We start from the raw sequence: 25,986 nt of genomic DNA, 5'->3' as shown, positions 1-25,986 counted from the left end.
GACGTTTTAAACATGTCTTGTGCCCACTGAGAATGAACAATGAGTCATAACAAATGTCAAAACAGGGGCAAACAAACTCTCTATTTACTCAAGTAAAACAAAGTTCTTTTTATATCATCTTACTTTTAAAAAAAAAGACCAATCCTTTTTTTTCAAAATTGTTTATTAAAAATAGAGAAATAAGTAGGGATAGAAAATAAGTAGAGATAAAAAAAAAAGACCAATCCTTTTTTTTCGAAATTTTTTATTAAAAATATAGAAATAAGTAGGGATATTGTTACAAAACCTTTGGGTGCTTTTATTGACAAAAATCTAAGTTGGAATAAACATATCGCTTATTTAGGTATTAAAATATAGATCCATAAACCAAACTTATTTTCGTGTCTACATTTAGAAATTAATTTGGATTTTTTTTTAATAAGCATTCTTGGTTTGCATGAGTAATTATTTCAAATTTTTCTTGTAGGTATAGTATGCATTTTTCGGAAATATTGTTATATGCCGGCGCTGTTTTAAGGATGGATCAATTCAGTATAAAATCATCAATATTTTTACCTTTTAATTCCCATATATATTTTGACAGCATGGTGTCTTTTGAATACTTTTTATTTTTAAAAGATTGCTTATGATTGGCAAAACGTTTTTTCCATTCACCCTCTGTTATGCCAATATATTGTTTATCAGGTACATTTTTAGAAGAAACAACACATTTATATACCACATTTTTTGATAAACAACTTTCACTCATTGGACAATTATTTTTTTGTTTACAATTAAACTTTTCTGTAGCTTTTTCATATAGGATTTCTTTTTTGTTTAACCTTTTATAATTCTTTCCATATTTTTTGTGCAACTATAGCTTAATTTAATTGTGTTTCGATTAAAAATTTTATGTAATTTATTAAAGGGCGGGAATTTTTTATCAACCAATTTTAAAAACATATTTCCTATGTTAGTGAAAACATTTTTGCTATATGGAGGGTTAAACCAAATTACATTTCTATTAAACCAAATTACAGTTCTATTTTGCTTTTTTGCATTCTTTTTTTCAGGGTCAAATTTTAGTTCGAAATTATACAAAAAAAATACATTTTCATTAGAGGAGTTTTGGTTTAGCTTGTTGTTAATCGAAATCGGGATTTGTTTTAGAATTTGGGGTGGATGATTTAAATTAATATTAATATACAATAATTCATCGTTTGGTTTTTTGAAAGGCTTATATGAATTTTTAGAGACGTTAAATGTGACATCAAGAAAATTCACAATTTTTAAATATATGCTTATTTCGATTTGAAAACTAATATTTTTAAAAATTTTTATGTCTTTTCTAATTTTATCGAGCTGTGGACCAGATTTTTACGCATTACTATTAAACCATCGTCGCGATAAAAGCCTAAATCTTTTATGTTGATTATTTTACTTAATGAATCTAAAATATATAGTCCAACAAATTCTCAAATTTCTGCTCCGTCATAACTTCCCATTGTTACATCAAAGCAGTCATGTATGTTTTTCTTTTTCCAAGTTTCCTTATTAAAATAAAGTAAGGTTTTACTACAATATTTCATTATACGGATTGTTTTATCAGGAATAACTGTGTGGCTTTTTGCAAATTCAATTGTTTTATCTAAAATATCTGCAGTTATTGAAGGGTAAAAGTCATTAATGTCAAATTGAATAAATGTACAATCATTTTTATTTTTGATTATGGAGAACCAATTTATAACATCAATAGTATTTTTCCACTGTTGCAAATTTTATTTATTTCTAAGAATATTATTAATTTTCTCCAATTTAATTTTGCTTACATGTCCAATCTTACTTTTTGAGGGAACCAATAACCTTTAAGGAAGTTTGTTTTGAAAAATTGGTTTATGGTCTTTTAGTGTTACGAAAGCTTGGGCAGGGACAGTTGATTCGATTCTGTTATCAAGGTTTACTTTTTTTAGCAATACTTTGCGCTTCTAAATGAATTGCGTTTTCCAAGTTTTTAGGGGCTTTCTCATAAGAACTAGTAATATTGTCGCGTAAAATTTTTCATAGTTTTCTGTTGTGAGTTGGTAAATGTTATTTGTTTTATCAGCAAAAACCAAAATATTAGGGTTTGATTTAATTTTTCTAACATCTAACTTTAATTCTGTTTGAAATTCGTTTTTTATAGGGCGAAACTTTATTGTTTTAATTAAATGTGATCAGTCATTTTCAAAATTATCTAAATCAGGTATAAAAGGTGGGGTATTTTTTGTTTGAAATCTATATTCATTATTATCTTGATTATTATTCAATACATCATCTGTGCTTGTATTTGGTTTTATTAAAAAATGGGCCTTCCAACGAATTCTTTTAATAAAATGCTCAACTTTTTCAATCAAAGAAATAGTATAACTTTTTTCATCTAGTATAGGTATATTTTTCAACGAGTAAGTGAAATTATTGTATATTTATGTATATATATATATATATATATATATATATATATATATATATATATATATATATATATATATATATATATATATATATATATATATATATATATATATATATATATATATATATATATATACAGTATTGGACAAAACATTTGCAACCAACATCGAACAATGCTAAAAAGTGTTTCTAATTTTACATGTCTTAAAAACGAAACAAACTATACTACCACAGCAAACAGTTCAGGAGTCTGGAGTCATAGCATGCCATGACATAAGCAATCAGCTGACAAGTAACAGCATACAGGCAGAATTTCGTTGACAAGTGCCATTTTGCAGCGGACAAAACAAGTGCAACTATTTTGGTTTGTTTCATTTTCTTAAGTCTGGTCCGTGTCAACGTCACGGAAGTTTTTTAATAATTAAAGGAAGTATCCAGAAGCTTCCAGAAGTTTCCAGAAGAAGCATCTGGAAGCATCCAGTAGCATCTAGAAATATCCAGAAATATCCAGAAACATTCAGAACCATCCAGACGCATCCAGAAGCTTCCAGAAGTATCGAAAAGAAGCATCTAGAATCTTCCAGAACAGGTTCACACAGGTTCATTTTACTATATATGAGACATGTAAATCGACATGTAATTCAGTCAGTATATGGAAGTCAATCAGTCAGTATTATCAAGACAGTTTATTGAAGTGAGTTTTATCAAAGTGTTTTATCAAAAAACATCAATACAAGAAGTGAAATACAACAAGTGTTTCATTACATCAATACAGTCCACATCCAATCAAGACGTTGTGTTCCACAGAGTATTATTGTATCATCACAAGGTAAATGTAACACGGTAAGCCTTGAGAAGCGTGATTATTTTTATTATTTTTATGACTTCAAGTGCAAGAATGGCTCCCGACAGTCTTGGATTGGAACTAAGAAAGAAAATTATTGGTGATTACGTAAGTGGAATGTCACAAAAAAGTATTTGTGATAAATATCGCGTGAAAAAATGAACCGTATAAAGACTATGTTCCAAATATCGTTCTACGGGGAAGTTGGCAGCAGATAACAAAGGTGGAAGACCGCGTTCCACCACTTCTAGAGAGGATTCTATGATCGTCAGATACATCAAGAAGGATCCCTGGATATCATCAGTCGAGATACAAAAGCAATTAGAGCTGACTGTATCGGACCGAGCAATCAGACGACGTGCTGTTGAAGCCGGATTGTTTTCTCGACGCCCTGCAAAGAAACCGCTGATTTCACTAAAAAACCAGTAGAAAAGACTCCTGTTTGCTACATCTCATATTGACTGGAATGTGCAGAAATGGCGAACTGTCCTGTTCAGTGATGAATCGAAGTTCAACATCATTGAGAGTGATGGCATTTGCCGTGTACGTCGACCGGCCGGAAAACGCCTCGATTTACGTTACTGCCATAAGATGCACGGTGGAGGCAATGTAATGGTCTATGGGTGTTTTTCTGCTAACGGCCTAGGTCCAATACATCGAAACGATGGAATAATGGACCGTTTCATGTATAAAAATATCCTGAAAGATGTTATGTTATCTCATGATGAATGGAATGTGCCAATAAAATGGGTTTTTCAGCAACGACGATCCGAAACACACTGCAAAAGTAGTCAAGCAGTGGTTTCAAGACAACCACCTATCGGTGATGGTTTGGCTGCCTCAATCTACGGGTCTCAAACCAATCGAGAACCTCTGGGAAATCGTCAACCGCAGAATTAATCGTGAAGGTGTTCGTAATAAGGATCAACTGTTTGAACAAACCCAAAAGGCCTGGGCAGCGATTCCACAAAGTTTCATTGATCACCTGATCAAATCTATGCCTCGAAGATGCAATGCTGTGATCAACAACAAAGGATTCGCCATGAAATATTTATAGCGAAATACAGTTGGTCAACATTTTGTTGAGTTGCACTTGTTTTGTCCAGAAGGAAATCAACTTTTTTTAATACTTTTGATTAATTTATTAATTTTCGTGTACAAATAATGAACTTTGTGTTGAATAAAACTTGAAGAACTTTGTCTCTAAACAGTTACATAGTTATTTCTCTAAATTGAAAAAATGCAGCACCTTTATATAAAGAAACTAAATTAGCATTATTTGGTTGCACTCGTTTTGTCCGATACTGTATATATATATATATATATATATATATATATATATATATATATATATATATATATATATATATATATATATATATATATATATATATATATATATATATATATATATATATATATATATATATATATATATATATATATATATATATATATATATATATATATATATATATATGTATATACATATATATACAACAAAATTAAAAACAAGTTTATGTTGAAAAAATTAAATTTTCCACATTTATTAATTCAAGTCGTACATGCAAAAACTGAATCAAGTGCTGAAAAAAAAAAATAAAAAAAATATATATATATATCATAGGCCACGGCGACAAGAAAGAGAGGAGGAGGTGGAGGGGGGCGAGGGGCCATTGCATCCTCAGAATTTCGCAAAGTAATGTTGGTAAAAAAATTATTAATACCAATGTTATTAATGTATGAATACTATTATATATACAGAAACACTTATATCTACAATCAGCAAAATGCACTAAAATAAATCGACTGTATTTATTAGTTTTAGAGGTAACTATGCAAGTAAAATAATTAGTTTTTTTACGCAATGAAAAAAAGTCATTGATTAAAAAAACATTATTTACTTGAATCGTCAGCGGAGGTGAGTTATTTTACTTAACTCAAAACTATAATATATCTTTTTTAATTAACTAATTTAATAAACTAGGGGTTTACGGATTGGAAATTAGGAATTCCGGCCGGAATCGGATTTAGCGAAGTTGATGATAAATTCCAGCCGGAATTGCGGCCAGAACAAAAATTATATTTATGTAATTTTTTACTTCTAAAATTGAAAATGAAAGCCTGTACCTCAGCATTGTAGCATTTCATTGACTTGATTCTTGTTTCATTTAAATCTAATATGATGTTTTTATTTGTTCCTTATAATTTCATTTATTGAAAGTTTTAACCTTCTTAATATTTATATTTAAAACTATTTCTTTTTTTCCATTTAGGTTAAAATTGAAATATTTATTGTATTAGGCATCCTATAATTTTAATTATTTTAAATTTAAGTAATAATTAAAATGAGAGTATTCACTTAGGCAGGTAATATTTTTGATAAAAAAAGAGCTAGTTTGCCAAAAACTGGATAGCAACTCTTTTTGCACCACAATATTCCTAAACTTCCAGAAATCCTTACCTAATTGATTACTGCTAATAAAATGACATTGTATTTGTTAAGAATTTAGCACTTTTTACCTAGGTTTACTTTCAGTTCTTCATTACCCTGTAGGACAATTATTTTTTTACATAGTCTGTTTTTACATAGGACAATTATTTTTTTACATAGTCACATGCCTTAAAAAAATAAGTAAAAAATAAATTGCGGAATTCCGGCCTGAAGAATTATAATTTCGGCCATAACCAGAATGACTTGAAATTCACGAATTCCGGCCGGAATTGAGGTGTATAATATACTTATGTGTTATATTATTTTACAGTATAATTTGTTCAATTTAAATACATCGAATGAGCAAGAGTAGAGCAAGAAAATGTAAAAGCATTGACTGAAAAATAAAGCTTAGCTAATAAGGGATCGTCAATAAAGTACGTACGCTCGGAGGGGAAGAGTGGTCTGCAAATAGCGTATATGAGATAAAGGAAGGGGGGAGGGGTAGTGGGTCAATTATAAAAGTAAGGAGACACTAAATTAAAAAAAATATCATAAAATTTTGGGTATGTAGGTTAAAAGCGTAGGTACTTTTAGGTTCGTTTTTAGGTCCGTGCAAATGGTTTTTAAATACTAAAGATGAAATAATTTGAAGCCAACTTACTGTATAATAAACGTTTTATTTAACATTTGATTTAAACATAGACGTATAAAATTATATATAGTACATTATATTATAAGATTATATCTCTTATACCACCATGATCTAAATAAAATAAGTTTTTTTCAATTACTTTCTATCTATCAACAATCCGAACACATGAGTAAGACAATTGCATATTTTTTCAAGCGGAAACCATATGCGTATTGTGAAAAATCAATTTGTGAATTATCTGAAAAGCCTCCCCATATAAATTCTAATTCTTCCTTAAAATGATCACGTTTTATTTAGAACTGACAGTGTCTTCTGCTACTATGTGTTATTCAAGTAGGAAAGGGAAACCTTAAAGATCAGAGAAATAAAGAAGATGCTTATACTATCAAAGGTTTCTTTTCATAATAAAAGCTCCAAAATGTGTTCAGACCAAGATTTGACATTTGACAACGGTAGATAAAGAGTTGCAGGGGTAAAACCTATGATGGCGCATCTAATTTTATGGGGAAGAAATATATAGTCAAATTCTTGCTGAAAAACTAAAAGCTGCTGCCATACACTGTCAAGGACATTCTCTTAGTTTAACTGAAATTGCTGACTACGAAATATGACATATGGGAGATACCTTGTGTGTTGTTTGAGAAATATGCATAACTGTAAAGAAAAACTGGATCAAGTGCTGAAGAAAAAAAAATATATATCATGGGCCACGGAGACAAGAAAGAGAGGAAGATGGTGGAGGGGGGCGAGGGGCCATTGCATCCTCAGAATTTTGTAAAGTAATGTTGGTAAAAAAATGATATATATAGTTTATGAAAGAAAAACTTGACTAAGAGACAAAAGCAAGAATCATTGATCGCAAAAGCCAGATAGAATTCTTTTTCGGCATCAATCTCTCTTATAAGCTTTACGCCATGACTGATAACTTGTCAAAATCCCTTTAATTGACAAAGATGTTGGCAACCAGGGCAAGAAAATCTGCATATTTAGTGATTGATACAATAAAAAAATATGAGAAATGATGACGACATCCATTTATTTTTTGCTGTGGTTAAGAAAGCAGCAAATTCAATTGAACCGATTTGAAAAACCTACTTTGTCGAGGAAACAAAAAAAGTTGAATTATTCAAATTTTCAATACGTCAACGGTTATAAAGAACAAACAAGGAATGCCTATTACCCAGAAAAAGCCAATGATTATTTTGAGCTAATATGTTTTGAAGCTCTTGATATAACTACTAATGCAATAGAAGATCTATTAGAACAAGTTGAAGAACTATTTTTGAAAGCCATTAATAAGATGAATCTATCGAAGCAGTTTAAGGTTTTAGAATCTGTTTTCCATGGAGATTTCGATTGGAACCAAATAGAAAGTGAGCTTTTTATATATAGACACACACACATATAAAATATAATATATATAATATATTATATTTTAAGCATTAGTTTATGCTAATATACACATATACATAAAATACACATACGCGCGCACATACACGCACACACACACACACACACACACACACACACACACACACACACACACAAGGAATAAATAAATAAATTATATCAAAAATCAGACGACTCAACTAGTGTCTATTAGATGTCTAAAAAAAGACATATAACTAACGTTAAAGCGACTTTAAGATGTCTCATTTTTATGCCAATTGACTCAAAAATTTGCATAAAGAATTAGACGTTTTAGCTGGTGTCTATCAGGTGTTTAAAAAAAGTACCTAATCAAAATGGGGTCTTTCTTGATGACACTTCAATGTGCCAGGCACACTGCTTCACTAAAGGTCAATTTGCCATTGCAGCTCTCAACAACTTTGTCGCTACAAACATAACTTATTTGGAGTTGAGCAACTTACGCAGTGATATTAGCGCATATTGCAGCTGTCTATAGGAAAACAATATTCAATTGTTTAAATGCAAACAATGAATACACGTTATAGTAAACGTGTAAAATGCCATCGAACTAAATATTCCATCAACTACTACTCCTTTCACTGAAAAACAAGAACAATCGTTAAAACTAGATTTGATTGAGACAAGTACATTAATGTTGATCGCAATACGCACAAATTAATAAAATGTTATACGCATTAGGCGAATGAATAAAAAAAAGCAAGTACTTTTACTCAGTAATTGGTCCGCTTTACTTGAATAAAAACTTCAGTAATTTGCTTAAGTTTTTATTCACGCAAGAGCTGAGTAATTACTCAGCGTTTTTGGTGTAAATTGCTTAATTTTACGTGAATAAAGATTTGAGCAATTTTCTCAAGTTTTTATTCACGCAAAGTTAAACAATTACTCCAAAAACGCTGAGTATAAGCGATTGCTTTTTTTTATTTATCCGGCCTATTGCATGCAAAAACGTTACCAAAGTGATTAAGTCTACCAGACACAAGCACGAAAACCCAGGAATTTCAAGTTTGACCCTAAACGCCTAAATGCACATTTACGAAGCAAACAGAGCGTCAAGTATTCTATTAAATTGCTAGAAACAGCCAATAGCAATATTGCCACCGACACCGGCGAAATATGCTCGTCGGTGAATGACTATTTTTAATCAGTCTGTTTTGAAACCCGAAGATCCAAGTCCATTATTTAAGACTACTTGTAGTGAATCCTTTTTTACTGCAGTATGGAATAGGCGTAAGTCGCGGGGTAAAGCATAAGTGGCGATGATGTTTGTCTGACGGGATAAACTAGTTACAAGTGCTGATCCTCATCGAAACGCCAGTAATAATAGACGCGACTCTGAGGAGATGTTTATTACTTAATCACTACACAAATTATGTTTACACATTGGCATTAATGTTTTTTTTTTTTTTTTTTTCTTTTCTTCCCATTCTGAGGCCTTTCATTGTTGTATGCGTACTTTTTATTTTTTTAATGTATTTTTTGTTTTATTTATTTTTTGTTTGGTGATATATTTTTTTGTTTATCTTAGTTCATATTAGTATTTATATAACAATTTATTTTTTTATTATTATTATTGACAGTACTGTTTAGGTGCATTGTCTGTCTTATTTATATTTTAAATGTTCCTCTATTAATCTTTATTTTTGTCTTGACAACTGTCAAAATATGCATTGTTTGAAAAATAATTCTCCTCTATTCTAATGTATTTCATTTCTTCCCTCAGGCGTTCACTGCTCGTGTGTGACCATTCGGCGAATTTTATATATGTCAGAATTATATATATGCCAAAGTTTATAAATAATATGCTCGTCGGTGAATGACTATTTTTATTCAGTCTGTTTTGAAACCCGAAGATCCAAGTCTAAGAGTTGTTTAAGAGTTGTATTCAAGCAATTTGTGACATCAATTCAGCAGGTTTCTCTATCAATAAAGTACAAAAATCTCTTAACTACTTTGATGAGACAAAATCAACGCCTACGACGGCTTACATTTACGTGTCCTTGTTAAATAAGCAGCTACCGTCACAAAAATATTGAATGTCATGCTTATTTTCAAGAAGGGAAGTAAACTAAATGCATCAAACTACTGGTCAGTTTCTCTTACTTGAATCCCGCGCATGATGGAAAGCATTTTCAAAACAAACATATTAAAGCACTGCGTTGTTTAATGGCCTAATCGCTCCAAACCTTTATCATTGAAAGGGCTGAATCTTAAACCTGTCAGAAGCTTGAAACATACTGACAGAAGCAAATTTTTTTTAGGTGCCCAGAGAAGTCCTTACAGTCTTATCACAGAGTACCACGAAAAAGCATTTAAGAGGAAGTTTACGTCTCGTTCCTTACCAATGTTGCAAAACTTCTAACTTTAAACTTCTAAAAAATAAAAGAATTGCTTCTGTCCGGATTTCCCAAGCTCTAACGGCCTGGACCATGACTTTTTACTGTTATGATCAGAATTTTATAAAAAATCTCGCGCGTGCATTAAAAAATAATCTTTTAAAAACGTCATATCATAGCAAAAACTTTCGTTACGTAACTAAACTAAAAATAATTGCGGTTTACTTGTGTGAGAAAAAGTCACGATTTCTATTAGGATTCAATAACTATTAGATAGCACCGTAAATTGAGGTGACTTTGGCCAAATTTAAAATCTTTTTTTTTCAAAACTTAATTATAAATGATTAATAAGTTGATATAAATTGCATTAGATGTGCATGATGCCAAAGAAATAAATAATTAAAATAAAAAAGAAAAAAATTATATCTTTGACCCTTTTTTAAATTTATTTTTAAAATTATTTATCATTTCATAGTTTAAATATTCACAGATACATGGATATTAGGTGATATGTTGTTAAGGCAAAAAAATATTAAAAACAACAGCTTGAAACTAACTTGCAAATTTATTCAAGATATAAATCACAAAGAAACTTTATTAATATTTAAAACTCAAAAAACTATGCATCAATCATCAAACTATCAGTGCTAGAGTTATTCAATAGATTATCTGTAATTATTTGCTGTTCAAGAGTGGATACCTTTGTTTTTTTTACAACAGTCATTTTTTTTCTTGTCTTATTTGTATTTATAGCTGCTTGCATATTAACTACATCAATTGATGATACACTTTTTCCTGGGACAACAGAAACTTTATGTCGCTTTTTATTAGGGGGTATATGATCATCACCTCTAGCTTCAACTAAATGTTGTATGAAAGAATCACTGACAAGAGAACCGATTTCTACTGTGACATCTTTATTTGTAAATGTTCTTTTAGGAAGTCTATCTAGCACCTGTTTTTGATCAAGTGGGTATAATCCAGTTTTTCTGAAGCCTGCCTTCATACTTTCACAACCAGGTTCTTTAGTTTTTTTCATGAGACATTTAAGCAATGCTGGAAACTGGTCTTTTGGAAGGGAAGGAGCTTTATGTCCTTTGCCACTTTCCTTTCAAGTTGTTAATATTTTCCTCCACTGAGCTTTCATTGGCCGAAAATAAGCAACATCCAATGGCTGTATTAAATGCGTGGAATTAGGAGGAAGTGCAATAAACTTGATATTGTTTTCTTCACACAAAGACAGTACATATTGTCTCCAATTAGAACATGTTTTTCAGAAGTTTTTTTTAGTTCAGGTAACAATAAAGATTCAAACCAATCTGTAAAACAACTGGAGTCAAACCATCCACTCTTTGAGCGGTTATAATGTTCTCCTTTTGGTCCATTTTCTGTCCAAAATGGCCACATCGAATCTGCTTTATATACAATATATGGAGAAAGGATATGCCCTTTTGCATTACCACAATACATCAAAAATGTAGCAGACTTGGTTGAATTAATTATCCTCTCAGGATATTTTGATCCTCGCTTTGTTATTACTAGTTTATTACCAGGGTCATCGGTTAAATTAGTTTCATCGTAATTGCAAATGTTTAATGTAGGAACCCCTTGTCAGTTCAGGAGTGATATTATCAAAAAAGCTTTTAATAGTAACAGTATCTACTTCTACCCTCTTTATTTTAATGCTACTTGCAAATCTAACACTTAGTTGTGTATTTCTCTTAAGGAATGATTCTACCCATTCAACACCAGGCAGATTTCTTAGAAATTGCCTAATAAACATTTCTTTACAGCCTACATAAGACTTCACAATACTTCGTAAATCATAACAGTCAACTGGGAATCCAAAAGAAGACATCGTTATAACATAGTTTGCAAAAATTACTTCTTCAAATACACTAAATATTGTGCAACCGCCTGGTTTTTTATTATGTTAACCTTTCAGTTTATTCTTTATTGTTGATAGAGGAATTTTTAAGGTTAAAGAAGCATTTTTTTTTGTATTAAACTACTACTTCTTACTTTATTTAAACATTTGGTTAATGTTTCCTGGGTGTATGGAATATAATCACGACTCTCAGCAACACGTTTACGTATATGTTCTTGGCATGGTTTCTTTGATATAAATATGATTATTAATTAATATTTTGTCCTAAAAACCAAAATTGAAAATTAAACAAATAAAAATTTATCTATAGACAATATTTTCTGAAAAATAAATCAAAAATATAATATTGAAAATCAAATAACTACATTTTTTCACTTATGGTATGGTCACCCCAAGTTGTGGCCAAAGCCACCCCATAAACTTTACTTAAAGTTAATTTTAATTAGAAGAGTTATAAATTTGGCAAATATTGAACAAAACTCATCCTATTTAAATTTACTATTAGTTATAACATCACAACCCACTCAAATATTAACAGCAGTTTCAGCCAACTCACAATTTTGCAGCATATAAATTTAATAATTTTTATAGACTCTAATAAACAAAGAAAAAAATTATATCAATAGTTCCGCAAACTACAATTAATCTAAGTAATAAATAAACAGAATAACTTTACTTTTGTGATAAACCTAAATTTGGAAGAAGTCGCAGAAGTACAAAGTAGTTTTTAAAAGTTAAAATTATTTTTTATAAATTAGCCAAAGTCACCTACCAGACCAAAGTCACCTCATTTTACGGTAATAAAACTGATATTTTAAAAACATATTTTTTCGAAATAATGAAAAAAAAAAATCACAATAACTGTGATAATTGTAAAGAAAATCGTTTTTAAGAATTTAAAGAACAAGACAGATGTGTATACTAGGGTGTCCCAAAAATACGAAAAAAAAAAAAAAAGTTGTACACACCAAATTCTTTGTCTATACAGAAGACCACTAGTATTGAAAATATAGAAGACCACTAGTATTGAAAAAAGGTTTTTAAGATCACTTCAAGTGCTTACTGTAGAAATTTGAAAAAAGGGATTTTATTAAATATACTGATTTTTTTTAAACTCAAATATTTCCGCTTCTTCTAAATAAAAACTTACTCTTTTAACAATTCTAATAACTGTAGTTTTTTATAGTTTAAACATCTGTAATCATTAAAAAAAATATTGGTAGCTTTGTAGTAGGATATGGTGGCAACTCAATAACTTAGTATTATCACACTTTTCTTGATCACTGTTCTAAATATTAAGAACTTTTAAAAACAATATGTATATATATATATATACTGATATGTTTTTAATACAATAATTATTGAGTATTATTTTTGTACTTTTTTGACAATTAGTTGTTTTCTTTGCAATTATTGATTTTGATTAAACCAACTTTATCTTATTTAAAATATCGACTTGTGAATACACCAACTTTGAAAGCCGCAATCTTGATTAAATAAGGTAAACAAACTTAAGCCAATCGTTTTTTTCTGATAAAAAAACAACGAATCAAACTGTTACTCTTTACAAAAGAATATTTTGCGTAGTTTATTATTACAAATTAAATATTGATAAAAATTAATTATAAAAAAATTAAAATATATTTATGTTATGGCGAAAAGAAAGAAGACTGCTAAAATAAAAAAATCCAACTATAATGTTAATTTAAACCCGCGTCGACCACTTTACATTCTCAGAAGTCCAATTTCTGTTTTTCCCATACATCAACTACCAACAAATGGAACAGTTCTACGATATTATCAGTATGTTATTACAGAAAAAAGTAAAAGGTTCAAGTCTACTCAAGAAAATTTCTCTTGCAAAACAAAGAGTGGGAGTAGGGATATGGTTTGCCATGACAAAGATTTTTGTTATGAAAGTATGGAGATATGTTGCCTTAGAAAAGTTGTAAACATATGGAAATATGCTGGTTTTGGAAAGTACATAATTTCTGAAGTACAAATTGTTAAAAAATTTATTCAACTAAATAAACTGTACATTTCTATGCGAAATACAAGTTATCTTTCCTGGAACACAATTACCAAAAAAAATCACGAAAAGCGGTTTGAAGAATTTCTTGAGAATTTATTTGATATTTCTCAAAACAACATAGAAGATAAAATCAAATCAGATAAAGATATGCCAAGATCGAATGATGCAGTTATAAAAGATTTGGCTTTTCTTCAAGATCAAAGAACAATGAGGAGAGGTGTAATAAGTGATAAATATGACATTGATATGCAGCAAAGAGTTGAAAGGAGAATTAAAAGGTATGAAAGAATGAGATCTTATGAAGAAAAATGTAGAGTTAATGAATATTTTGGATTGGATAGAAAAGTTGATTTTGAAATGGATGAAGTGATCTCTCATAACTCAGATGAATTTGAGGCATCAGGTAAATGATATCTCAAATTTTAACTTTAATTGAAAACTTTTAAATAATTATTCTTAATAATGGTTTAATTAAAATTTATATTTGCTTTATAAAGTAATTACTGCTTTTCGTTACTTAGGTTCTGCTGCTCACCAATCTTCAGTTTCTAGTGATAGTGATTTAGATTTTCAAGAAAGGGGTGAAACCCAGCTTCCAACACACACAAAGCTAAAGCATCAAAAACACTCTAAGTTGGGCTATTCAGAAATTGCAATAGAGTTTGACAGAGACAATCTTATATTAGCTACAACACCTGTTAGTGTTAGATGCGGAATCAGCATTCGCTCACAAACAATGTTTCTAGGAGCTGTTATTAAAGCTTTAGGCGGAAATGTCAATGACTTAAATATATCTAGAAGCTCAGTAGCTAGAAGTAGATTCAAGTATATTGAAGATTTAGGTAGATTTGTTTACATTCAAAATATTTATATTCAGGGTGTTAGCTAGCCCAAAGGTGTATATTGGGGAATTCACAATGGTTTCAAAATTCCTAAAAATCAATGACTTTTTTTTTTGATTCTTATTTTGAGTTTTTTAGGACAATTTCTTGAAAATTTCCAATATTTTCCTGAACAACAACAATAAATATTCCCAATACAGCAAAAACGTGGTATAATGTTTAACTTTGGCTAACACCCTGATATTAAAACAATCAATAGTAGTTATAAAGAGAAATAAATTCTTTTTAATTTAGGTACCACCATCAGATCAAGCTATTACGAAGAAATGGCAGGAAAGAATTTGATCTTGCACTTTGACAGTAAGTTGGTAAAAGAAATAGAGGAAAAGTTAAAAATTACTGTTAAGAAGGAAAGGGTTGCTATATCTGTTACCAGTCCTGAATTTACTACAAAAGACGATCGCCTACTTGGAATTATACCTGTAGAGAGCACTAAAGGAAAAAATCAAGCCATTGTTATTCAAAACATTTTAGAGTACTTTGAAATAGCGGATAATATAATTGGAGTCTGTACTGATACTACATCAAGTAATACAGGTAGACTAAACGGAGCTATAATAATAATAAGTAGAATTCTTAATAAATGTTTGTTTTGGTTTATGTGTCGTCACCACATATATGAACTTCATATAAATCATGCAATACAGGCTATCACTAAAGTTAAATCTAAGGGTCCAAGTAAATCTATGTACTTGGCTTTTCAAAGAAACTGGGAAACTTCTCATGAATCTGTGAATTCAAGAGTTCCAGAACTGAAAATATTTGATTGGAACAAGCTCGAAATAGGTAGCAAGCTTCACATCTTGGCGCTAGCAGCTAAAGATTATGCAAAGTATTCATTAGAGAATAAAATTTTTCCTAGAAATGACTATAATCACCTTGTAAAATATTTGGTATTTTATCTTGGCGTCGAATCTGATAAGCTTAAAGAATTTAAAATTCATCAACCTGGAGCTTGTCACGAAGCAAGATTTATGGCGGACGCTTTGTATATTCTTTCACTAGAGATGACATCCACTGTTATAAGCTTTTTACCTGATGAAAATAAAAAAGAAATAGAAACATGTGCCTTTATTGTTGCTGTTTGTTATGCTCTATGGTACCTTAAATCTAGATGCGCTCAACACGCTGTACTTAATGATTTTAATGCTTTTAAAGCAGCATATGTTATCAAGGATGAATTTAATGCTGATATTGGTAATGCTTTGATTAAAAGTTTTCATAAACATTCGTGGTATCTTTCTCCAGCAATAGTTGTGTTTTCACTCGTTGATTCTCACTTGGAAATGTCTGTTAAGTATCAGATTTTGAATTTGTTAATTTCTTTTCCAGTTCCAGAGCAAAAAAATATAAATATGGAAAAACCTAATCCAGTTTTAATCTTACCAAACAGCAAGCTTTCAGAACTTGTTACTGCTGATAGCTGGCTTATATTTTTACGCCTTGGAATCACAAATCAAGTTAAAGATTGGGTTTCTTCTCATCCCAACTTTTCAAAAACTGAATCATATGGTGTTTTTGAAGTTTTTGTTAAAGGACTTAGTGTAACTAATGACTGCGCTGAAAGAAACATTGGCTTAATAAACGACTTTTTAAAATATTCTCAAAAGGAAGAACAGCGCCAAAATATACTATTGATAGCAAGAGAGGAGAGAAAAAAAGTAACAAAGAATGTAACTCAAAAAGAACTTATAAATATTTAAAGCTCTTTATATGATAATATTAATATATATTAGTGGACAAAATAATCACACTGTTATTTATTTTATTTTGATATTTTGAAAAGCTAAAAAATAGAGATTTTGGAATTTTACAGTAAGCACTTAAAATGATCTGAGAGTAATTTTTTAGCATGTATTTGTCTTCTGCCTTAGTATAGACAAGGAATTTTGGGTGTACAAGAGGAGTTTTAAAAAAAAGTGTTTTTTTGTATAATTTTGGGACACCCTAGTGTATACACTCCAATGTCGATTTATGTACACTCTAATTTCGATATATGCCGATATATGTACAGATGTGTGTTCACCATATGTACAGATGTGTGTACATATATCGACATTAGAGTGTACATATTATGTACACTCCTATGTCGATATATGTACGCTCTAATGTCTATATATGTCGATATACGTACAGATGTATGTACACTCCAATGTTGTTATATGTACACTCTAATGCTCCTCTTACTATCTAAATTATTAGACATGTCACTTAGAATATATTTGAAGTAGTTCATTAATAATGTAAAATTATTAATTAAGTATTAATTTAAATTATTAATAAAAACTTAATTTAATGCAACGTTTTAATAGCGAAGATAAAAATCAGACTGTGCAGTTATTAAATAGAACTTGAAAAAAAAAACTCGTTTTAGCAGCTTTTCGTCTTGCCACCATCTGAGCAACGTCTTTAGTTTTTGGAAATTTTATAAGATTGATGACATAAGAGAATAAATTCTTGTTTAAATGAATTTAAGAAAAACATTTTTTTAGGGTTTGGTTTTGTATGTTTTTATTTTCACGCTTTGTCTTGTTTGTTTTTTTTCACGCTGCTTTTTGATTTTTAGATAAAAAATGATGAAACATTAAAAAGAAATAACTAACTTCTGAAAAAAAAAAGGTCCTCAAAAATAAAATTTACCTGACTAAATTGTGTTAAATTACCAACTAGCCAACCAAATTCGTAAAAAAAAAACGACTCTAACTTGAAAATCGCCTTCTTTGCCTCTGTATCGCCCCTGTATTGGTCCACTGTAATTCCGCTATCGAATGTTTGCTGGGAGTATAGTAATGTTTATTACTATACTTCCTATAATTAACAACTTTGTCATACTAGATATGACAAAGTTATTAATTGAGTACTTAGTTTGGTATTTGTGGTTTATAGAAATAAATTGATATTGGAAAGTGTTTGGTAGTAGTAGGTTCTTTAACTTAAACATGAAAAGTAGTATGTTAAGGATATTTTCTATATATATATGTATATATATATATATATGTATATATATATATATATATATATCTATACATATATATATATATATATATATATATATATATATATATATATATATATATATATATATATATATATATATATATATATATATATATGTATGTATGTATATATATCAACCAGTAAATCATATATAATATGAAAAAATATAGGACTTTATATATGTAATTAGTAATAATGATGAAAATAACAATGGTAATAATAATATTAGTAATAATGATAAAAATAACAATGGTAATAATAATTTATGTATGTATGTATGTATGTATGTATGTATGTATTGTATTTATGTATGTATGTATGTATTGGATGCATGTATGTATGTATGTATGTATGGTATAAAACATATAATAGTATGTCTGGCAAAGTGAACAAAAAAACAGTACACAAAAAAATTATCTTATCTCCTTAATTGCTTAATTCCATTTACATCATGCTAGGCCCATAGGATTAATACATTCCTTAAACACCGCTGCGATGCCAGTATTAAGCTTTGAGATTCATTTTCTTCATTAAATAACTTTTTTCTTATTTTAGTACAAAGAGATATATAGTTACAAAAAAGTTTCTCATTGATTAAAATGTATATAAAATGTCAACTATATTTTTATTCATAGATAAGACAAATAGTTTATACAAAGTCGCAAAAAATTTTAGCTTTTTCATTCCTAATTTTTAAAATTCAAAACTTTTTAATCTTTCATGATTCATTCCTAATTAGATCACAATACAAAAAATAAAGTTTGCTTTACATTGTATATTAATTAGTATCAATAAAGTCTTTAATAGACTTAATAATATTTTAAATTGCACATTCTAACATCTAGTACAATGTCTGTCCTCTTTCTTTATGCTGTCATTTTAACTTGATTACTTCTAACTTTCACTCTTACTTACTTTGTTCTTCTTAAACTTGAATGACTTGTTCTAAACTCCATGCATTTTTTCATTATTTTAAATAAAAAATATGTTGGAAATGTGGAAATTTCGTCTTAATCATAATATGGGCGAGTACTTATCCAACAAAGTTAAATGCAATTTACAAAAAACGAAAACATACATGTCGCTTAATATTAAATGCAAACAGGTACACCAGGGCTAAATCTCTACTAAGAGAACTTGGAGTGCTTAATGTCTTCGAAATAAATATTTTTAACATACTATTTTTTATGTTTAAGTTAAAAAATCGATTATTACCAAACACTTCCCAATATCAATTTATTTCTATAAGTCACAAATGCCAAACTAAGTACTCAACTAACAACTTTGTCATAACTAAAACTTTACTAAAAAAAGCTGACTGAAAACTTCTTAATATCTTGCCGAGGGCCACGATTGAAATCGAGTTCCACGATTGTGGAACTCGATTCTAACAAGTAATATAAAGACTATAACTTACACTCTACGTTTTAAACGTGCAACAAAACAGCACATATTCAATTTTGATTATAAACAGTTACCAACCTACTTTTAAAGCCTTTATTTAACCTGAGTTATTTAATATCTTATATATTGACGCAATACGTTTTTATTTTGTTTTTTCATTATGAATTTTTCTTCAATATCTATAGATTTCAAAGTTATGTTATTATATTGACGTAAAAAAAAAATGATAATAATTATAAAAAAAATACAAAAATAAATAAAATAATAATAATAATAGTAATAAGAAAAAAAAAAAAAAACTACAAAATAAACTAACAAAAGTTTATGCATGTCTATTATATGCAAGATTCTATATAAATTTGAAATAACGCGGTTGATTAATAAGACCATGCCTTCTGCCAGCTCGAGTCGTAACTTTTCAAAAATTTATATTGTTATATTGTAAAACATTGTAAAGCTTATTTCAAAGGACAAAATAAATGAATAAAATATCTTGGTACATTAGTGTTAACAATATGTAGCCAGTATTTAGAACAATATTATACCAATATTGCATAAATTTTACTTGCTACTAGGGAATTTAGCTAACATTTAAAAATTGCATTTATTAAAAGAATTTACTAGGGGCACTTTCGAGGGCTAAAAAAATTATTCGCTCACTTACCCCAACCGTGGTGAGTTGGAGCAAACTGTAAAAATAATAGCTAATGTATTATTAAGTGCGAAACGTATAAAAAATCTTTTACTAATTATCTGGCAACAATTTTACAGAACAGAAATTTAATATTAATTTAAGTTGGCAGCAAATAGTTCTTATCGCAAGCGAAAGTTGTTGCTACTTTTTTTCGAATTAAAAGACTCCCCTTAAAATTTGTTTTTTAGTAAAAAATAATTTTTCTCAATATTGTTACAAGCTTAAAAATGCATATACAATTTTATAAAAGTATATATTCAAAATACTATGAGCAAACTAGCCTCATTAAAATTTTACCAACTTATCCCAAAAGCCCTTTCAATAAATAGCCTGAAAAAAATATTGAAATTTTTTTTACTGCAAATAGTAAATTAATTGTGACTGTAATTTTTACAATAATTTTTTCGTGTAACCTACTTTTTTTGTTTTCTTAAGTATAAAAAGTATTTTTTCCAATAAAATCATACACCCTAATATCTCATACGCCTTTCGAAAATCAATTAAATGCTACAGTGAAAGATAAATTGTTCAATTTGGATATCTTTTTTTTTTTGGCACTTTCTGATGAATGACTTTGAAGGTAAGCGTATTTCGTCAATTTCCCCCTGCTGCTAACTAACCCCGGTAGGGGAGCTACTATTAAAATTTTGAAAATAAATGGTTTTTTATAATAAACTAAATAAAAGAAAATTAGTGTTACTAACCTTGGATTTCTCAGATTTATTTTTTTCCTAATTAATAATGTATTTACATTAAACTACATTTATATGCATTTTATTTTTTTTGAAGCAACTCGGCGAGCTTTACGCAGTTAAGCTAACATAGTTAGTTTTCATAGTTACGCATTTCTAAAGTTTTTTTCAGCTTTTTACTTTGAAGAATCCTCAACTCCTGAAAAAAAGAATTCTTTTTCAGGAATTGAAGATACTTCAAAGCTGATTCAGTACATTTAATGTTTTAATAAAACCACAAGTTTCTAATTTTTTTGATGCAAATTTAAAAATAACAAAACAACATATTTTTTCTGCACGTAGATTTTTTTTTTTTTTTTGGTAGTTATTTTAGGTGCTCCCAGAAGTCCTAACGGTCTTATCACAGAGCGCCGCGGGAGAGTATTTAACTGGAAGTTCACGCCTCCTTCAGTACCAATGTCGCTTGTTTGGCTAAAGCTGGCGTCGAACCTAGGACCTCTGGGTTCTGAGCCAGAACTCTAACCACTGTGCCACGGCTGCTCTAATTTTTCCTTTGTTGAAAGTACAAGAGTTTGAATGTTCTATTTCTCAACAAATTGGCTGCCAACAGTGCTGGCGAAAAACTATTTGTAAATGTGAAACAAGCAGTTTTACAAATAAAGTAACACCACGAAAGGTTCGATCATTGTCAGAGATGTAAAAAAATCTTAAAAAATTCGAAAGCACCAGATAGATCATAAATTATTTTTACTTCCCATTTTCATTTTTAAGAAAAAATTATTATACATATTGTATACATATAGTAATAACTGCAACAGGTTAATTAAGATCGCATTTCTCAATTCAGCCCTCATATCTAAATCTTCATCACAACAAACACACTTTAGCACAACTTTTAGTGTCTGGTTTAACTTTAAGAAGAGCAGATATTTATCTGCTACTATAGTTTTCGATTTTTTTTTACAAAAACCTGAATGAATAAAACAAAAATAAAAAATAAATTGAAATCCAAGAAAACTATTTAGCATCGAAGTTTTAAAGGTAATAAAAAAAACTTTGCAAAAACAAAGAAAAAGTTTTGTTATAAATACTTAGACAAAATATATAAATACTTAGACAAAATATTACCGATTGTTGGCTTTGTTATTTTTAAGCTGAAATTGAGTACAGCTACATAAATCTGATTTGGAATATTATTAAAAATTTTAAATTACTTTTTTGCTAAGTCTTAACGATTTAAAGTCTTAAATGTTACTTTAATTTCGCATTTAAGAAACAAATAATTTCTAGGTTTTATAAACTCAATAAATGCTTTTAAAATTTATAGTTTTTTGAAAATTTTTTTAGACCCTTTTGGTGATTGTCTATGTGTATATAATAACTGTATTTAAATAAAGTTTTGAAAGAATAATTGTTGTATGTATGTATTTAAATAATAATTTTTTTTTTTGAATTCTAGTATTAGCAAAATTTTATTCAGATGGAAAAGAACTTAAAAATTAAGCACAGATATAAAATTTGTAAATGTTATGGCAACTGGGATGCTTCATATATCAATCCTTATCAATTTAATAATGATTTATTTATTTCTTTTAAAAAAAATCAAGTAATTGAATTGGTATGTCGTCATGACTTTGAATTGGTGAGAGCGCTTCCATATCAACGAAACATGCCGGAAAAAAGTTTGCTAAAATCAAAGCAAAGATAAGAACACATTTACTAATCTGATTTGTGGAAAAAATGCAAGAAAACAAAACGCTGGAGTTTTAAACTATGGAGAATAAGTAAAATATTTTATTTCTTTTGTTTTTTCAAAAAACTTTTAAATATTCTATTAAGTATGCTATTTTTTATAAATGTTGCCTATCTTTTGTTTCGACAAGTCAAGAAAATTGAAAAAATTTCGATATCTAAATAACTTGTCAAAGTTAATTACGCGAAGTATAGAAAAACGCGCGACGTTCGTAAACATAACACAACAAGCAAAATAATTTTGAGCACTGATTTGTTAAAAAAAAAGTAAACGTTTTTTGATAACATCTTTAATTTTAGAACTAGTGCAGAATATTCGAAATCTTTAATTTTTAGATATAACAAGCTAGAATAGCTGAAATGCCTAATTCTAGCAGAAACAGTTTCATCAACAGAGTTTTTTTGAAGAATATAAAACACACAAAATTTTATAATATAAAATTGTGTTTTAAATATATAAATCTAAAACATTTTTTGTATTGTATGTTTAATATTAATCAAGTTTCTCAGATTTTCATTAAAATAAAAAAAAGATTTTCATTAAAATAAAAAAAGAGTTTTCAATTCCAATAGCCATAAATTGTTTTTTAGTTGAATTAATAATAGTAATAAAAATATACAAACTGCTGTAACAGCTATAATAGCGTTATGAAAAAGTTTAAATTTTATACTTTGCCAGCCGTTAACAAATGTTAATCTAGTCTTGCCTTGAAAGAATTTATTGTCTTTGTAAAGTTTTTTCTAGCAATCCGTTCCAGTAAGGTATAGTTTACTGGAATGGATTCCAATAAGCTATAACTTTCCAGGTTCATAAAAAAATGATGTCTTAGAGTTGTTTTTTGCAAATTCCATTTCAAATTTTAGTGAGTGACCTCTTACTTTGAATAGGAGCCTTATGTATCTCCTTATACCACAGTATCTTATCAATCTCAAAGTTTGAGCCAATGCTGATTTCGCGGGTTGTTTGAGACCCCTAGTACTTATGTATATTAATTAGTGAAAATCTTAATCATAAATTTTTTTTTCATCTTCTTCATCAGGTTTTTCTATTTTTACTTTTGCTTTTTTGAGCGTTGTTAGCAAAATAGGAGTTTTGTATCTCTATTTTTTTGATATAATATTCCTAATAACTTTTTTTTCCTGGTGACATTTTTTTATATTTGCTGATGAACTATTAGTTTCTAACCTCTGCCTGCATTCTTTTTTATCTTTCAATATGTTAAGCAATATCACACATATTTCTGTTTATTTACCTGCAGAGTTTTTTCTTTTAAATTGTCTCTATCTTTCTCAACATTTTTTACTGTAAAAAAGTCATTTACTTAATTTTAAGTTTGTTTTTATAAAGCAGTTTTACTCTCTTTTTTAAAAGCTTTTTTTGTTTGTGTTTATTTCATTATGTTTCATTTTGTTTTTATATCACAACTTTATATAAACAGTTTTCTATTTTTATTCTTAACAAATGTTAAGAATAAAAATGTCTTCTGTTTCTATATTCATAAATCTCACAGAGTTGTTATATGCACTAAATTCCTCTACCTTATTTTTAGTTAATTTATTTGCATATATTTGACTAAGGTTTTTGTCACATCAAAATTTGAAGTATTAAGCACATCAAGTTAATAATTTTTTTTTTTTTTACAGAAAAAATAAATCTAACCAAAGAGAAGCGCTGTTCTTTAAAGATGGTGATCCTAATTTTACTGGTGTTGCTGTTTCTGTAAATCAACGAAAATATCAAAGCATTGAAAAGCTTTTAGAGGAGTTAAATGAAAAGGTTCATCTTCCAAATGGCGTGAGAAATATTATGACACCAAATGGAAACCATCAGGTTAAGTGGCTTCATGAAATTGATGATGGTAAAAAATATGTTTGCTCTTCTTCAAGCAAGATTAAAAAAATAGATTACAGCAATATTCAAAAGAAACCCCGTTTTAGAATACCTCGTCCTCCTTCATCTCGCATTTATGAACCTTTTAGGAAAAAAAATCCACCACTATTTTCTGAGCGACGCCAATTTAAAAGTTTAACAATAATATCTAAAAATGACAGCAACAATTGCGCAAACATTATTCTTACAAATAGAGTAAAAAATATTGACACTTTGTTTGAAGAAATAGGAGAAAAATTAGGAGGAAAAGTAATAGCTCTTACAACAGTTGAAGGAAAACTAGTAAGTATTTTGTTAGAACTTTTTTCTTACCAATACGGTTTTTTGCAATATATTTTTTTTAAGTTATTGTAAATTTGTCAGTTGTGTTTTTTTTATGAGTTACTTCCCTTATTTTAAGCTAAGCAAGTAAAAGATATTTTGGATATGCTGTACTTTTTGTGCAAAATGTCCAAAATTTTGCATTATTAATTTGAATTGATTTGATTTAAATGCAGACACCTTCTATAAGAGTTAAAGTTAATTTAAGCAATATCAAATAATTCGTAAACATTTTATTCTGGTGGTGTGTACAAGCTGGTTGTGGTGTTTACCTAAGCTAGTGGTGTGTACATGCTACTAGTGTGTAAAAAATGTCAATATAATGCATATATTCTTTATTCTGGTAGTGTGTACAATTCTGGTAGTGTGTACAATTGGAATTGATGCCACTAGTGCACAGTGAGCCAGTGACTAGACAAAAGTATAAAAACCAAAATCAGAATTTTGATGTCTAAATGGTTTCAAACCATTATTAAGATATTATAAAACAATTTAAAATCGTTTATATACACTTGAAGTTTTAATGAATATACTAATGATATGGTTGAAGAAGACGGGAATGTAAAATACAAAAAATAGATTATAAAGAGAAAAATGTTGTTTAAGAAATCGATAGAAGTAAATAACATTTACATAAAATATTGCGCTTTTTAAAATATTATATTATAACTCTATATATTATCTGGATTTTAAAAGTTGTTAGACTAAAATTGGTAAGTAATTAACATATTTATAGCAACTTTAAAGATGCCATATTTTAATGTCTAACTTTTGCTTTTAATTGACAATATATTTATTGCTACATTGTGCTTTTATACTCATATATTTTAAAGCTTATATATGTTTGCTTTAATAATTTCATAAATCTGGCTGCCATTAGGCACCACTTTGGTTTTCTTTTACGATTGAACTCTTTTACCTATCAAAAAATCTGTAATTGCGCTCAAAAATATTTATTTTCACAAAATTTTAAAAATCGCGGAAAACATATAATATGGTCTTACTCATACTAAACGTATTACTGAACAATAATATATATATTATATATATATATATATATATATATATATATATATATATATATATATATATATATACATATATATAGATATATATATATATATATACATATATATATATATATATATATATATATATATATATATATATATATATATATATATATTTATGATTTTAATACCACATTAATGAAGGATAGTAAAAATAAACAACTCGGCAGACCTAAATTATCTTTTCAAAAATCATCATCAAAAACAAAGAAAAGT

At 28.6% G+C, this 25,986-nt stretch overlaps 2 protein-coding genes across 2 annotated transcripts in view; both read left to right on the top strand.

The window, feature by feature from the left end:
• Positions 1-25,986, top strand: part of LOC100205018 (uncharacterized) — a 57,778-nt gene that overhangs the window by 4,181 nt on the left and 27,611 nt on the right. Inside the window, exons 2-3 of the mRNA XM_065798200.1 lie at positions 22,196-22,520; positions 24,133-24,661. Coding sequence (XP_065654272.1) covers positions 22,510-22,520; positions 24,133-24,661 — 540 coding nt within the window. The 5' untranslated portion in view covers positions 22,196-22,509. The remainder of the gene's footprint in view (positions 1-22,195; positions 22,521-24,132; positions 24,662-25,986) is intronic.
• On the top strand, positions 13,583-16,697 carry LOC136080863 (uncharacterized). Its single transcript, XM_065798201.1, has 3 exons — positions 13,583-14,450; positions 14,569-14,889; positions 15,184-16,697. The coding sequence occupies exons 1-3, from the start codon at positions 13,667-13,669 to the stop codon at positions 16,650-16,652; spliced, it is 2,574 nt and encodes an 857-aa protein (XP_065654273.1). The 5' UTR covers positions 13,583-13,666; the 3' UTR covers positions 16,653-16,697.

Source organism: Hydra vulgaris, chromosome 05, assembly GCF_038396675.1.
Source record: "Hydra vulgaris chromosome 05, alternate assembly HydraT2T_AEP".
Lineage (NCBI taxonomy): Eukaryota > Metazoa > Cnidaria > Hydrozoa > Anthoathecata > Hydridae > Hydra > Hydra vulgaris.
Note: the sequence above shows the minus strand (reverse complement) of the source record. Positions and strands in the feature narration are given on the sequence as shown.

What these genes read in the sequence shown, in the direction of transcription:
- LOC136080863 (XM_065798201.1), top strand. Translation starts at nt 13,667, where the DNA reads ATGGCGAAAAGAAAGAAGACTGCTAAAATAAAAAAATCCAACTATAAT. An exon ending in AGATGAATTTGAGGCATCAG is followed by an intron (nt 14,451 to 14,568) that starts GTAAATGATATC and finishes TTCGTTACTTAG; the next exon opens with GTTCTGCTGCTCACCAATCT. An exon ending in CAAGTATATTGAAGATTTAG is followed by an intron (nt 14,890 to 15,183) that starts GTAGATTTGTTT and finishes TTTTTAATTTAG; the next exon opens with GTACCACCATCAGATCAAGC.